The 17,108-nt window shown below is 41.4% G+C and overlaps 1 protein-coding gene and 1 non-coding gene across 2 annotated transcripts; one reads left to right on the top strand and one right to left on the bottom strand.

Moving 5' to 3' along the window:
* Positions 1 to 3,161: 3,161 nt before the first annotated feature.
* Positions 3,162 to 3,268, bottom strand: LOC138094196 (U6 spliceosomal RNA). Its single transcript, XR_011146225.1, has one exon. It is a non-coding gene; the product is annotated as a U6 spliceosomal RNA (small nuclear RNA).
* Positions 3,269 to 6,269: 3,001 nt separating this feature from the next.
* Positions 6,270 to 13,511, top strand: PRSS48 (serine protease 48). Its single transcript, XM_068990214.1, is given in 7 exon segments — positions 6,270 to 6,312; positions 7,269 to 7,310; positions 7,487 to 7,649; positions 9,513 to 9,778; positions 10,452 to 10,621; positions 13,198 to 13,461; positions 13,464 to 13,511. Coding segments are annotated over 7 exon segments (996 nt in total).
* Positions 13,512 to 17,108: the final 3,597 nt, after the last annotated feature.

The following is a 17,108-nucleotide window of genomic DNA, read 5'->3' as shown; positions in this document are numbered from 1 at the left end:
CAGCAAAAGATAAACTCATTAAATATATGAGATACTAAATAAGTAAGAAACGACAAAAGAATATGAGTGAGGAGGATGGATCTAAAGATCCAGCCCAGGCTGCAAAAGGAGAGAGACTCTTAAGTCTGATGAAGATAAACTTTGTATTTATTTAGAAAAACATGTTCTATTAAAGCCAAGAAATCAAGTAAAGAGATAAAAACAGGTTTTAAAATCATAAAATAGTTGGAAGTTACTTTAGAAGTTGTTTGATACAACTCTCAGCTCAAGGCGTTAAGTTTGCTTGTGTCACACACCCGATGTCTGACATAATACTTTTTAATACCGTAGCACTGGGAAACTAACTACTCACTAACCTTTGGTAATGGGGGAACGAGAACTACACAGCCCCACCCTACCAACTGCTCACCAAAATCTTCAAAAACTGAAACTTAACAAGTAAAACATACACATAATGAATGAGACGAAAAGAGAGTTTTCTGTAGAAAGGATGCACAAAATATCAGTAAATACATGGTTCTGTGTTTTAGGAATAAGCTAAACATGGAGATTTGGGTATAATCTCAAGGCAGCATACCAGGAATGAGACCATACCGGGGAAAGCTTGTGTTACTAACAGTATTTGGCACTAACTGAAGAAAAGCATCATTCGGAAGAGGAAGAGTCTCCAAATGGAATCGAAGAAAACAAAAGCCAGATGCCTTTGTGTTCATCAGACCCTGGGCTGTAAAAGGAGAGAGACTCTGAGTCTGATGAACATGGGCTATAAAAGGAGAGAGACTCTGAGTCTGATGAACATAAACTTTGTATTTATCTAGAAAAACATGTTCTGTTATGGAGAAGCACTCTTTCACCCAGTTCTTTTTAGAAGAAGGGATATTTCATCCTCTTCAGTGAAATGCTTGTAGAGATTTGCCAGTTCCACTTGTTCTGATCTGTGAAGCCTCTTCGAACCATCACTCTTTTTTACTAATTTGGTTTCCCTACTCAACATCAAGAAGATGTGCCCAGGTAGGGAAAAGTGAAAAGGTCAAATGAAAAACACGAATAGTCCTGATTGCAAATCAACATCCTGGTTCATGCACAGTCTCTTAAATTTTGGTGAGTCAGTCTCTTGAATTTGATCTATTCTAGGTGCTCTGACAAGAATTTCAGAAGCTAAAAAGCTGAGTCCAGAGTCTAGGCTGAGATGACTTGAGCCAAGTCATACTGCCTGCCAAAGTGGTTTCTCTGGGTGTCATGACATCTTTATCCCACCTCCAACCATGGCAGGAACTTGTATTCACTTTATATCTTCTTTGCATCAATTACTATACCGGCCACTTTAAAAATTATCTTATCTCGTCCTAACAACTCAAGAATGTATTATTTATTCCACTTTTACAAATGAAAACATACACACAACAACAGCAACTGAGGATCAAAGAGGTTAAGTAACTTGCTAAGTTCACACACCAAATATTTAACAGATTTATTCAGGACTGTCTGACTCAAAAGATTTGGCTCCTTCCACTACACCAAATTACCTCCATTCACTATTAGTAAGCTCTATTAAAGATCTTTGTACAACTCCAAAATCACACCTGCCCTTTGATTCTAGTTATTTGTATCTCTTGCTATATTCCATCAGAAATTGACTGCACACAGCTTTACTTCTTTTGAGTAGGTAAGAACAACCTTGAGAAAAGAAAAACTGCTGTCATCATCTTCCTGATCTTCTAACAGTACCTATTATACTGTATTGCAAAGAGAAAGTATCAAATCTTATTTTCTAAATAACAAAATGAAAGCAATAGACTAAGAAAGCTAGCTGTCAAAAGGGAAGGAAAAATTCATTTAGTATAAATTCAAGTGAGTAAACAAAACCATTTTACTTCAGTGATCAAAAGAACAGAGGCAACTCCTGCAAAGGACTGCCCAGGGCACATAGGAGGTAGCTCAGAGCAGGACTGTCCCTGTGGAGAAAGTGAGTGCAGGCCAATGAGGCAAAGGGCGGGAAGAGGAAGAGGGCTGTCCCTAGAAGGTTGTGCAGGCCTTGGGCCTGACATAAATGCCAAGTATATGGGCTAGTTCCAAGACATACTGGTTAGTGGAGCTATTTCTTGTCCAAGTTCAAGAACTAAGACCAAACTGGATCTTTCAATAGAGGGCATAGCTGTCTGTTGCTGCCAGGCCAGGGCCTGAGACACACAGGCTAGAGAAATCAATAATTCTTTAGAAGATTTTCATAAAGGGATTTATCCGTTTTCCAGTATAAGAGACTGATCTGATAGAATCAGAAAAGAGACAATGGAATCCATCTACCTTTCCTGGAACCACAGATAAAAAGCTAAAACCCCTGCAAATGTACTGCTGTCCCTGTTCTGTTCTCAGGGTGCGCAAGAGAAGGCTGCAACCGGCAGTGGCATCCTTCCTCTGCTGCAGTGGTTCTCAGCCAGGGCTGGTGACTCTGCACTCCACTTCCCACCTGGTGACATTTTTGGTTGTCACAACTAGGGCTGGTTAAAGCCAGAGATGCTGCTTAACATCCCCCAATTCACAGGACAGCCCCCCACAAGAAAGAATCACCTGGCCTCAAACATCCACAGTGCCAAGGCTGAGAAATCCTGGCCTATAGGCACCATCAACATCAATCTAAGCCATCACCAAGAGGACCTGTTTGACAATTAAGACAGGACTTAAAACTGGGATATTAGTTCGACAAAAACACTAATAAAAACAGTGGCTACTATTTATTGTTTTGTGCTTAAATAGTCTAAGTACTTGCCCTGTATGTCATTTAATTCCTACCCAAATCTTGTGGGGTATTAGTAATTCCCATTTTGCAGAGATGACAAGGCAACTAGGCAGCAAGCCACGTGGCAACTCATAAAGCTTTCACCAACACCACCATGTTGCCACTTCCCAAACCAACAGAGGTATTTGAAGATAACGTTAATGATAGCATAACAGTCTGGGAACAGAGAATCTAGGACCCAAAGATAGGGCATGATGAGACAGACACAGAGCTGGAAGAGTTATCTCCAGGAAAATCTCTAGAATGGACATTAAACACAACTCTTTTGCTTCAACTCATACTTTCTTTCTTTTTTTTTTTTTTCGGGTTAAGTGGCTTTATTAGAGAAAGCCAAGATTACAGAGGACTTAGGAGTTAGCATTAAAAAAATATGGAACGCTTCACGAATTTGCGTGTCATCCTTGCGCAGGGGCCATGCTAATCTTCTCTGTATCGTTCCAATTTTAGTATATGTGCTGCCGAAGCGAGCACTCATTTTTTCTTTCTTAGAAGAAGCAAAGGAGCATTAAAATGGGAGACCCACCCAAAATGTTTCTTGATGGCTAAATTAAAAATAAGAAAGCATTTGTAGAGGGATAACAGAGGCAATAGATAAAGATAAATAAATACAAATAGATAAGCAATTCATAAATCAATGTTACATCTGCAAAGAAACTTTGAGAGCATCAGCTGATTCTAGCGCCTTCATGGTACAACAGGAAAACACAGGCCTTAGGGGAAAGGTGACTTCTTGAAGGTCGTGCAGTCATCACCATGAAAATAACAGCACTGTGGGCTGAAGACCAGAGATTTCTCCAATATGGTACAAGAGTTTAGCTTTTTGGTCACCCCAGGAAGCTTGTGGGATCTCGGTTCCCACACCAGGGTCTGAAACTGGGACCATGGCAGTGAACGTGCCAAGTCCTAACCAGTGGACCACCAGGGAATTCCCAAGAGTTTAGCTTAGATTTAGAAAGGACTCATGGGTGCTCATTCTTGTAAGAATAGACATTTGCTTACATAACTCACTGTTACACCTATCAAAATTAACAATAATTCTTTCATACCATCTAATACCCAGTTAACGATCAAATTTCCTTGATAGTATCAAAATGCTTTCTTAGAGCTGATGTGTTAAATCAGGATCCAAACCCCTCAAGCAATCACAAATGAAGACAACTAGATTTGCAAAACATCAATTAGGTTACAATTTTGTCACGGCAGTAGGTAAACAAATAGAGGAAGGATTAATTTTTTTGAAGTGTCCGCTTCTAAAATCTGAAAAACGTGTTGCAAGAAAGAAGTAAACACCTTACTGTCCTGAGACACAGCACATGTGGCACTTGCCCACCACAACAGTCCCTGTGGCTGAGCTGGCCATATCGTGTGTGCATGCTCGTCACACACGAGGGCACAGGGGCATCATACTGCAAGGACATGTAGAGTCCATAGCCATGAAACTACGGCCTAGCAAGAAAAGATCATCTGTTCAAATTCTTTGGACTTTGAACTGAAAATACGAAAAAACTTGAGTAGTTTACAATGGGACAGAATGAAAAGACATGGAGGGTGGCTGGGCCATCCTGCCGGCAGAGGACCAGGATGAGGATTTGGAACAGCTGCCCTGAGCTCTCGAGACGTCATAGATTCAAAGCCCCCGGTCAGCTCTGGGCTCCAGTCTGTCCAAGCACAGCCCCAGAGGTCCTCTCACTCTGCTCTCCTCACTGTTCTCAGATGCCTGCAGTGGTTTGCTGAGGCTGTCATAACAAAGTACCACAAAGGGGGGCTTCAAGACCAGAAATGTGTTTTCTCACAGTTTTAGACGTGAGAAGTCTAAGATTAAGAGGTCAGCAGAGTGGGTTCCTTCAGAGCGACGAGAGGGACAATCTGATCCAGGTTTCCTGGGCCTTCTTCCTTCCCTCTCTGCGTGCGTCTACGTTCAGATGTCCTTTCCTATAAGGACACCATCATACTGGGTTAAGGCCTATCGTAATGATCTCATTTTGGGCTTCCCAGGTGCTTAGTGGTAAAGAATCCACCTGCCAATGCAGGAAATGAGTGTTCGACCAGAGGGTCAGAAAGATCCCTTGGAGAAGGAAATGGCAACCCACTCCAGTACTCTTGACTGGTGAATCCCATGGAGAGAGGAGCCCGGCAGGCTACAGTCCATGTGTTGGTGATGAGTCAGACACAACTGAGTGACTGAGCACACGCACACATGCCCTCATCTTAACCTCAGTTACCTCTCTTAGAGACACTATCTAAAATGTATCACATCCTAAGGTACTTGGTGTTTGGACTGCAACTATACAACTACAGAGGGGGGAGATACATTTTGGCCCACACAAGACCTTTAAAACAATCTCTCACTGTTTAAGCTAGTTTAAGTGAGTCTCTGTTGCTTTTAACTGAATAACAATTACCAAAACAGCTACACTTTCTGGTATTTTAAAAAATTATTATGGTGCTTTTCAAAATTCATAAAAGTTTAAGATATAAGAGAGCAACAACATGCTTTAACACTACTAAATTCTGCCTCCACAGACTTAGCACCTATAAACAATGGGGACAGGAAACACGAAAGGCGCAGAGAAAAATTCTGTGGCAGAGGCAGGACTGAAGCTTTCCGTTTCCTAGCAACCAGGAGTGCTGGCCGCTGACAGCTCAAAGGCTAGTCCATTCCGAGGCTGCCACCAGAGACATCTTTCTCCCCAGGTGATGACCCCTCCAGGAGGCAACCTGCACCCAGTCCTTTAGAAGTTCAAGGATCCAGCCATCCCGTCCCATTTCAGGGCATGTTTGAAGGGCCATCCGAGCTCCAGAGCAGCCTGTGGGATTGGCTGAGGCCTCTGTCGCCCATGCATCACATCAACCTTGCCTTTGCCCAATCCTGTTTCCACTCCCCCCACCCCCACCAAGGCGTTGATCTAAGACTCCTTCCCAACAAACTCCCTGCACACAAATCTCTGACCTACAGTCTGTTTCCCAGAAAATCTAACTTGCAATACTTTCTATGGCTAACACTGTAAAGGAAGATGGGGGAAAAAAAAAAAAAGAAAAAATTAGCCGGGTCTTGGTTAATTTCCTCTTTTTCATTTCTTCCTTGCGAAGAATCCTGCTGATCCTCCATTTCCTTTCTAGAGACAGGGTTCCACTCCTTTCCGAACCCTCCAACCTGCCCTGGGCAGCAGCAACTGTGTCCACCGCTCACCTCTGCCCCCGCCCAGAGGCAGAAGCCCCAGACACTTTGCCCCCCTGGACAGCAAGGGGCACCTCGAGCCCAGTGCCTCTCCTGGGTCCCACAGCTGCACTTCTCAAGTCTGGTCTCTTCAGCTCCTGGCCAGGGTGAGGACTGAGGAGGAGGCGGGTGCAGCCGAGGATCCAACCAGGAGGAGAAGCTGGTACTGCCCTCTTCTGAGGCTGCTCCCCAGCTGGCCTCACCCTGGGAGCCTGAGTCCAGAGAGCAGGAAGTCCTGACACTGAGGAGAGGAATATGGGTCCTGTGGGCTGTGTCTTCCTGCTGTCCCTTCTGCTGGGTGAGCCCCTGAGGTGGAGGTGGGGGGAGGCAGAGGATTTTTAGCTCAAGAAGTTACCATGTAGGCTACTAGGACACTGCACACATGAGATGTGACTTTGAAGGGTGTGCCCTGAAAAAGTCTGAGGGGACCCTATGTGCCAGGCTCCAAACAAATCAGGGCTCTTGGAAATGGCAGCAAACACAAAGATCCCTGCCCTCGGGGAGGGGGGTGGGGTTACAGTCAATGCACGCAGCAAATATGTAAATTATAAGGCAGGTTAGAAAACAATAAATACAGTGACCTGAAGGGGACCTCTAGAGTGTAGAGAGGCATTATATTTTAAACAGGGTGGATCAGGAAAGTTTCTGTAAGAAGCTATTGGATCCAAGACTTGGACGAGATGAGTGATTTGGCTAAAAAAATCAAGGAAAATAGTAATTCAAGCAAATGGAACTGAAAGTACAAACGCCCATCCTTGATTTCAGGAATTATACTGTTCATTTATTTTTCCAGCACATGGTGATTTAAAAGCAGGATTAGCTGAGGATAGCAAAAAGATAATAGGTAGCAAAAAAGAAAGAGACACAAACACTGCAAAATGCTAGATCAGTTGAAGAAAACACGACAAAAGTAAACAGCTTATACACCTTAAAAACATCTGAAGGCATGAATGTATTTACAACCTCACATACTTGATATCCCTGAAGGACACGGTGAATTGTTAAGTAAAAGCTAAGTTATGTTCCATACATGCCGCTAAAAAGTCACATAAGTATGTAATCAGCAAGATTTCTACTAACAGATAGATATAAAAATTTGGCCTTTAACACCAATCTGAGAAACTGCAGTTACAGAAAGCCTTTCTATTCAGAAAACCTGGATGTATCATAGGTGTTGTTATATATTATATATGTGTTGCTATATTTTATATATGTGTGTTGTTATATATTAATGATACGGTGTATTTGTTTTAGGGTCTTTCCTATCCTCTTTCCAAAAGAAAACCCTCCAGTCAGGTGAGTGGTTTCCACTTGGGTCCAAGACTGCTGGGTTTGGAACTGGAACAGGACAGAGAATGGAGGCTAGGGAAGACTCAGGTCCTGGGAATGGATGGGAGTTTGGAGACAATGAGAAGATGGGGATCAGAAGAACAGGACAATGGGACTTTCACATTTTTCTCTCCTCTCTCTAGTGTGTGGACGCCCTGTATACTCAGGCCGTGTTGTGGGCGGCCAGGATGCTGCTGCCATGCGCTGGCCTTGGCAGGTCAGCCTGAAGCTCTTCAGCTCCCACGTCTGTGGGGGCTCCCTCCTCAGTGACAGGTGGATAGTCACTGCAGCACACTGCTTCCAAACGTGAGTTCCCGCTGGTGATCAGGGCACACGGAGGCAGGTTCTCAGTAAATAACTGAATGAAGTCACGAATGGACCAGCAGACTAACACAAGTTCCAAGACAAGCAGGCAGAAGGAAACCTAGGTCATCTTGGACTGAGGACAGGCCACAGAGGTTAAAAAAAAAAAAAAAAGAATGATGAAAGTGGTCACTATAGTAGAAATTTTTCTTACTTATCACCAAATCACCTCCTAAACACCAGTCAGGAGTTTTGTCTTAAGCTGCTTCGGGTCACAAACACAATCTGTGAGAGAAGCAAGGTACCATGTGGTGAGCAGCCGTGAAGAAAGCTGTCGCCGGCCAATGGCTAATGAAAACGTGACAGACTCTCGTCGAGACTAGAGATGACACCGCACGCCACCTTCAGTACAGCCTGCTCAGAAGGAACCAGACTCCCGACGGACAGAAGCTGGGAAAGGGGTGCTGTCTGCAGCCTCTAAGCTTTATGGCAATTTGCTGTGCCACAATAGATGACATATATGAAGAACGAAACCACCAAACCTTGCAATAACAAAAAGCTCAAGTAAAGCAATAATTTCAAAATGCTGAGAGAATTCCAACTTAGAAGTCTACCCATATCTACAAACTATCCAACAAGCGTGGGGTAGAAATAAGACATTCTCAGATACACAAAGCAGCAAGACTTTGTGCAGCAGCTGTCATGCACAATTCCTCAGGAAGCCATAGTTGAATATGCTTCACCAAAATGAAGGAGGGAAAACACGGAAACATAGAATCAAACAAAACAAAACAGAATACAACACAGAAAAGAACCCTCAAGAAAATCATAAAGAAAAGTACCAAGATTGGAGTTATAGGGCAGAGGCCTTAAAAAAAGTATAGTATCGACAGAATGCCTAACAGTATCAACATATTGAGAGACTTCTACTTTTGGCAGACAGTTGGGGAAAACTGATGAGTTAGTGACAGGTACATAGAAAACTAACAAAGCAAATAAGTGAGACCATATTATTAGCTCCAGAAGAAGCAAAAAGTTTTACAAGAAATACAATTACAGGACCAAACATGGCCAGGAGGTGAATGTTTTCATAGTCACAAAACATACATATTAAATAGTAATCTGACAAAAAGTTATCATAGATTAGGAGGATGGTGAAAGGAAGTGGGTGAAGTGGCTGTAATTGTTGGTTCAATCCTCACCATGTACATAGGAATACAATGTTCTAAAATTGAAAAAACAATTAATGACAATATATAGGGTTTCTTAAAAATATAGGGAAAATGCTAGAAGAAAGAGCTACCAGTTGAAAGTGATTGCCTTTGAATAGCAAGAATTGAGGGCAGTAGGGCAGAGAATGTCATTCATTTATTTTGTAAATCCTATCAGATTACTTGACATTTTAAATTACATGAACACACAGACACACACACACACATATATAAACTTGGTGGTTATAGTTTGCTTTAATTTCTTATGCAGAAATAAAGGTCTAGTGCTCAGAAATCAAAACTGAAAATAAAACAATAACTACTAAGCATATTTGTGATGGCTGAAACAATGGAGAACAGCAGAGGTGACTAAGAGAACGAGGGAAAAACTGTTAAGACAAAACTCTGGCCATCAGAATAAAAAAGCATACCACAGAAACAGTAGACCACCAAGGGAAGAGTGGTCAGGGAGGTGGGGTAGGAGGAGAGGAGACATGCAAAACCTAGGCCAAGCTGGAAGCAGCCTGGTTAATTCCAAGTCTGTTACCCTCCTTTCTTCCCCAAAGACTCAGCCACACAAAGGCAGCTTGCTGTGACCCAGCTGTAAGCAGAGAAGCACAGTCCGCTCTTATTCTCCTCTTTCTCTTCCCCTCAGGACAAGGATTCCTTTCTTATACACTGTGTGGCTGGGGTCAGTTGATATGGACAGCCTAGATGAAGGCGTGATACATCGTGTGAGCCGAATTGTCGTCCATCCCACATACAGTAATGTCAGTGGAGACATTGCCCTGTTGAGGCTGTTCTCTAGAGTCACCTACAGCTCTTCCATCCTGCCCATTTGCTTGTCCAACGTCAAAAAGAAGCGGTTGATAATTCCAGACTCTTGCTGGGTGACTGGATGGGGAAAACTGAAAGAAGAAGGTGAGAATGCACACAACAAGGGGGTGTTTTATACATCACCTTCTTGTACCCACTTCAGGGTATTCATATTCTGGGCATTTCAACACTGTAGCAAAGATTTCTGCAAAACCAGATCAACCAACTGACACTCTCCAGAAGTTTTCAAATAAAATATCTGCCTATTTATATGATTATTAACTCATATTTTGGCTAGAATCTAGCTATACTGGTAAGAACAAATACTAACAATTTATATATATATTTATTTAACTACTTATTTTTTAATACTAACAATTTAAATACATAATTACCTCTCTGAAGCAGAGGTTAACAAATCTGATTTAAAGTTTGAAAAGAGTCTAGTGCTTATTTAATCTGTTTTCAAAGTGTTGTGTCAACTCTTTGAATACTTTAGAATATTCACATTTTTACTTAATCAAAATATATCAGAATTTCTCTTTATCTAGAACATTAAGAATGCCCCAGGTGGCACATCAAAAAATCGCAAACAGAATTTTGAATTATCCATTGTTTTGATTAACTATGCCACAAAACTGTTCCATTAGCCAACATGATGAGAAAGTGACTGTATTCTGCTTTTGGATTACCATTCTGAGATGTCTGCATATCATGACTGAATGTTGTCCCTACCGTTCCAGGTTACTTTTCCTTTCATTCCTATTTATCTCTACAGATGCTGATTACCCTACCATGCTCCAGGAAGCGGAAGTACCCATCATTAAACGCCAGAAATGTGAAAACATCTACAACCCACTGGGCTCCTTCTTGCCGCAAATACAGCCAGTCATCGAGGAAACCATGATTTGTGCCGGTGATCTTAACAAAGGGAAGGATACCTGCCAGGTTAGGGTTTGCTCTTGAAATTTTTAATTTTAACATGGCATCTTAATTTGGTTCCAGGTTTGCCCATCTGTAAACAACAGTGAATTGGAAATCAGGAGATAAGCGTTCTTTCAAAAATTCTTCGTTGCATCTGGATAAATCACTTAAACTTTATTAATTTAATCTCTTCAACTATTGATCTAGAGTAATGCTAACCACTGGTGTTTGGATTTTCATAGTCTCAAATGTTTTCATAAATATATTAAGAGGTTAACATAGAAATGCCAACTTTTTACTTTTTTCAAGGAAGAAACATTTCATTGTACACTTAAAATGTGTCATTCCATTGTCTCCTGATCATAACTGTCTGATGAAAAATCGGCCATCATTTGTGTCTTTCTCCACTGGGTGTGATGTACTTTTCTCTGGCTTCATCCAATATGTTTTCATTCATATTGGCTTGTTAGAAGTTTGAATGTCATATGCTAGGTGTGGTTTTCTTTGTCTTTATCCTTTTGTGGTTCACCAACTTGTTATTTCAATATATTCTTTTCAGTTCAGTTGCTCAGTCGTGTCCGACTCTCTGCGACCCCATGGACTGCAGCACACCAGGCCTCCCTGTCCATCACCAACTCCTGGAGTCCACCCAAACCCATGTCCATTGAGTCGGTGATGCCATCCAACCATCTCATCCTCTGTCATCCCCACTCCTCCTGCCTTCAATCTTCCCCAACATCAGGGTCTTTTCAAATGAGTCAGCCGTTTGCATAAGTGGCCAAAATATTGGAGTTTCCGCTTCAACATCAGTCCCTCCAATGAACACTCAGGACTGAACTCCTTTAGAATGAACTGGTTGGATCTCCTTGCAGTCCAAGGGACTCTCAAGAGTCTTCTCCAACACCACAGTTCAAAAGCATCAATTCTTTTGCGCTCAGCTTTCTTTATAGTTCAACTCTCACATCCATACATGACACTAGAAAAACCATAGCCTTGATGAGACGGACTTTTGTTGGCAAAGTAATGTCTCTGCTTTTTAATATGCTGTCAATCTATTCTTTTACCTTTCATCAAAATTTGCGAAATTTTCATTCATGATTTCTTCAACTATTTTTCTGCCTCACTTCTTTCTTTTCTTCTTCTAGTTAAAACTGGAAGTTTATAAGTTATACCTTTTGATATTTTCACACAAGTCCCTAATACTCTTTGTCTAATTTTTACCCTTTTCTGTTTTTCAAATTTGATACTTTAAATTAACCTATATTCCAAATCACTGCTTCTTTCTTCTGCCATCTACATTTTTCTGCTAGGTTCATCTAGTGAGATTTTTATTTCAGATATTTTATTTTTCAGTTTTAAAACCACCACTTGGGTTTTACTTCCTCCCTGCCTCTCTCTTTTATACACATGCACACATTCTTCTACATCTCTGCCAAAATTTCCTATCTGTATATTCATTATTTAAAAAAATCAATCAATGTACAGTGACACAACTTCACACCCACTAGGATGACTTTAATCAAGATAGATAATAATAAGGGTTGGCAAAGAATTGGAATCTTCATATACCTAGTTAAAATGTAAAATGGTACAGTCATTCTGGAAAACCTCAAAAGGTTAAGTATAGACACACACACACACACACACACGTATAGACTTACCATATAATTTAGAAATTCCACTACAAAGTAAACACCCAAGAAAAATGAAAACATACATCCATATAAAAATTTGTACATGATATTCACTGCACCAATATTTATAGTAACGAAAAAGTGAAAAGTAAAACGTCCATCAACTGATGACTAGATAAACAAAAACGTGGTATGTCAATATAATTAATATTATTCAGTCATAAAAAAGGGATGGAGTACCTACACACACTATGAACCTTGGAAAGAGTATGCTAAGTGAATGAAGAGAGACATAAAAAGTCAGATTTTATATGGCTTCTTTTATACAAAATGTTCATAATATGCAAATTCATGGAGAAAGAAAGTAGATAATTGGTTGGCCTAGGGCTGGAAGGAATGGGAGGAAAAGGGTGACTGCTAAAGTGTATAAGGTTTCGTTAGGGGGTGACACAAAAGGGTTGTGGTGATGGTCAAACAACATTGTGAATATACAAATTGAACTGTACACTTTAAATGAGTGAATTAAAGAGTATGTGATTTCCATCTTAATAAAGCTGTTACCAAGAAAACAGGAAGACCAAGAGACTATGAACTGCTATCACCATTTTATATAAGGAAAAATTACTTTAACACTAAAAATGGCAATAAAGACCTAAAAATAGAAAATAAGGAGAGTTCCCTCAATGAATTTAACTTTAGTGAAAAACTCAAAATCTTTATTTCTTTTTAATCACAGGTAAGTACTTTGAAACCACTCATATATTTAGCTAAGGTTTCTGCCAATTTCAGACTCCATGATTCTAAGTTTCTGGTGTCTCCCCCAAGTGGTAGGAGGTCCGGCTCCCTTCCCAGCTTTATAGCTCCGTGGGCTTCCCTGCTCCGTGGTAAGGAACCTCCACCCCTGATGACCACTCTCCTCTTCGTGGCCCTTCTTCACTGTGCTCGTGATTTTTATCTCTTCCGCAGGGTGATTCTGGAGGGCCTCTGGCATGTCATATTGATGGTATATGGATCCTGATTGGATTGTCAAGCTGGGGAACAGGATGTGGTACTTCTTTCCCTGGAGTCTACACCAATGTGACCTACTACCAAAAATGGATTATGTCTGTTATCTCAAGAGCTGAGGTCTTGGGTGCCAACAACCTGCACTTATCTGACTTCTTATTGTCTATTGTGCTGCTTTCTCTGGCTCTACTGGGACCCTCCTGTGCCTTTGGGTCTAACATTTTACCAGGAGAGTAGGAAGTGTAGCTGACGCAGCTGACCAAGGACATGGCTAGGAAGGAAGGTGTGGAGAATAAGCACTCGGGGCGGGGAACTCACACAGTCGCTGGGAATTCTGGATGACTTTATTAAAATAATTAGAAGTGATTCTGGTTTTGAGGTCCTTGATTCTGGAAGTAGGTTTTACTGGCTGGAATGCCTACAGCTGAGAAATAAGAATGCCATTTTGTGTATGGCATTCTTCGTCCTTGACAATGCAACTTACAAGGCAGGAAGGATGCCTTCTATGAAGAAGTATGTGGACACAAATGGATTAGTCCACAGAAGCCAGCAAGGAAAAAAAGGCAAATAGTAAGGTCCTCAAGAAAGTACATTAAGGGTTTACTTGGTGCCCATGGGTCACATTATGAGTTTCTTACCTGGTCTATATTTCTCTTCTTCCTGTACTATCTTATACTTCCCCTCTGTAGCAAGGTATCAAATAAGAAATCCACGTATGTGTTTCAGTTCTGAATATTTCTGAAATTTTTAGTTTTTGAAATACTTACATGACTACCACCAAAAATGGATTAATGCAATCAGCTCAAGAGCTGAGGTTTGGGTTTCAAGAATCTAGACCTAACCGGGTTACTGTTCAGTTCAGTTCATTTCAGTTCAGTTCAGTTGCTCAGTCATGTCTGACTCTTTGCGACCCCATGGACTGCAGCACGCCAGGCTTCCCTGTCCATCACCAACTACTGGTGTTGACTCAAACTCATGTTCATTGAGTCTGTGATGCCATGCAACCATCTCATCCCCTGTCGTCCCCACTCCTGCCTTCAATCTTTCCCAGCATCAGGGTCTTTTCAAATGAGTCAGCTCTTCACATCTGGTGGCCAAAGTACTGGAGTTTCAGCTTCAACATCAGTCATTCCAATGAACATTCAGGATTGATTTCCTTTAGGATGGAGTGGTTGGATCTCCTTGCAGTCCAAGTGACTCTCAAGAGTCTTCTCCAATACCACAGTTCAAAAGCATCAATTCTCTGGTACTCAGCTTTCTTTATAGTCCACTCTCACATCCATACATGACTACTGGAAAAACCATAGCCTTGACTAGACGGACCTGTGTTGGCAAAGTAACGTCTCTGGTTTTTAAAATACTGTCTAGGTTGGTCATAACTTTTCTTCTAAGGAGTAAGCTGCAATCACCATCTGCAGTGATTTTGGAGCCCCCTAATATAAAGTCTGTCACTGTTTCCCCATCTATCTGTCACAAAGTGATGGGACTGGATGCCATGATTTTAGTTTTCTGAATGCTGAGTTTTAAGCCAACTTTTTCACTCTCCTCTTTAACTTTCATCAAGAGGCCATTTAGTTCTTCCTCACTTTCTGCCATAAGGGTGGTGTTATCTGCATATCTGAGGTTATTGATATTTCTCCCAGCAATTTTGATTCCAGCTTGTGCTTCATCCAGCCCAGCGTTTCTCATGATATACTCTGCATATAAGTTAAATAACCACGGTAACAATATACAACCTTGATGCATTCCTTTTCCTATTTGGAACCAGTCTGTTGTTCCATGTCCAGTTCTAACTGTTGCTTCCTGACCTACATACAGGTTTCCCAAGAGGCAGGTCAAGTGGGCTGCTATTCTCATCTCTTTAAGAATTTTGCACAGTTTATTGTGATCCACACAATCAAAGGCTTGGGCATAGTCAATAAAGCAGAAATAGATGTTTTTCTGGAACTCTCTTGCTTTTTCCATGATCCAGCGGATGTTAGCAATGTGATCTCTAGTTCCTCTGCCTTTTCTAAAACCAGCTTGAACATCTGAAAGTTCACAGTTCACGTATTGTTGAAGCCTGGCTAGGAGAATTTTGAGCATTACTTTGCTAGCGTGTGAGGTGAATGCAATCGTGTGGTAGTTTGAGCATTCTTTGGCATTGCCTTTCTTTCAGATTGGAATGAAAACTGACCTTTTCCAGTCCTGTGGCCACTGCTGAGTTTTCCAAATTTCCTGGCATACTGAGTATAGCACTTTCACAGCATCATCCTTTAGGATTTGAAATAGCTTAACTGGAATTCCATCACCTCCACTAGCTTTGTTCATGGTGATGCTTCCTAAGGCCCACTTGACTTCACATTCCAGGATGTCTGGCTCTGGGTGAGTGATCACACCATCTTAATCATCTGAGTCATGAAGATCTTATTTGTACAGTTCTTCTGTGTATTCTTGCCACCTCTTAATATCTTCTGCTTCTGTTAGGTCCATACCATTTCTGTCCTTTATCGAGCCCATCTTTGCATGAAATGTTCCCTTGGTATCTCTAATTTTCTTGAAGAGATCTCTAGTCTTTCCCATTCTGTTGTTTTCCTCTATTTCTTTGCACTGATCACTGAGGAAGGCTTTTTTATCTCTCCTTGCTATTCTTTGGAACTCTGCATGCAAATGGGTATATCTTTCCTTTTCTCCTTTGCTTTTGGCTTCTCTTCTTTTCACAGCTATTTGTAAGGCCTCCTCAGACAGCCATTTTGCTTTTTTGCATTTCTTTTTCTTGGGAATGGTCTTGATCCCTGTCTCCTGTACAGTGTCACGAACCTCAGTCCATAGTTCATCAGGCACTCTGTCTATCAGATCTAGTCCCTTAATCTGTTTCTCACTTCCACTGTATAATCATGAGGGATTTGATTTAGGTCACACCTAAATGGTCTAGCAGTTTTCCCTACTTTCAGTCTGAATTTGGCAATAAGGAGTTCATGATCTGAGCCACAGTCAGCTCCCGGTCTTGTTTTTGCTGACTGTATAGAGCTTCTCCATCTTTGGCTGCAAAGAATATAATCAATCTGATTTTGGTGTTGACCACTTGGTGATGTCCATGTATAGAGTCTTCTCTTGTGTTGTTGGAAGAGGGTGTTTGCTATGACCAGTGCATTCTCTTGGCAGAACTCTATTAGCCTTTGCCCTGCTTCATTCCGTATTCCAAGGCCAAATTTGCCTGTTACTCCAGGTGTTTCTTGACTTCCTACTTTTGCATTCCAGTCCCCTATAATGAAAAGGACATTTTTGGGGGGTGTTAATTCTAGAAGGTCTTGTAGGTCTTTGTTGAACCGTTCAACTTCAGCTTCTTCAGCATTACTGGTTGAAGCATAGACTTGGATTACCATGATATTGAATGGCTTGCCTTGGAAATGAACAGAGATCATTCTGTCGTTTTTGAGATTGTGCCCAATTACTGCATTTTGGACTCTTTTGTTGACTATGATGGCTACTCCATTTCTTCTAAGGGATTCTTGCCCACAATAGTAGATATAATGGTCATCTGAGTTAAATTCACCCATTCCACTCCATTTTAGTTCACTGATCCCTAGAATGTCAATGTTCACTCTTGCCATCTTCTGTTTGACCACTTCCAATTTGCCTTGATTCATGGACCTGACATTCCAGGTTCCTATGCAATATTGCTCTTTACAGCATCGGCCCTTGCTTCTATCACCAGTCACATCCACAGCTGGGTATTGTTTTTGCTTTGGCTCCTTCCCTTCATTCTTTCTGGAGTTATTTCTCCACTGATCTCCAGCAGCATATTGGGCACCTAACAACCTGGGGAGTTCCTCTTTCAGTATCCTATCGTTTTGCCTTTTCATACTGTTAATGGAGTTCTCAAGGCAGGA

The sequence above is a fragment of the Capricornis sumatraensis genome, chromosome 17, assembly GCF_032405125.1.
Source record: "Capricornis sumatraensis isolate serow.1 chromosome 17, serow.2, whole genome shotgun sequence".
NCBI classification, from domain to species: Eukaryota; Metazoa; Chordata; class Mammalia; order Artiodactyla; family Bovidae; genus Capricornis; species Capricornis sumatraensis.
This window is presented reverse-complemented; position numbering and strand designations above follow the sequence as displayed.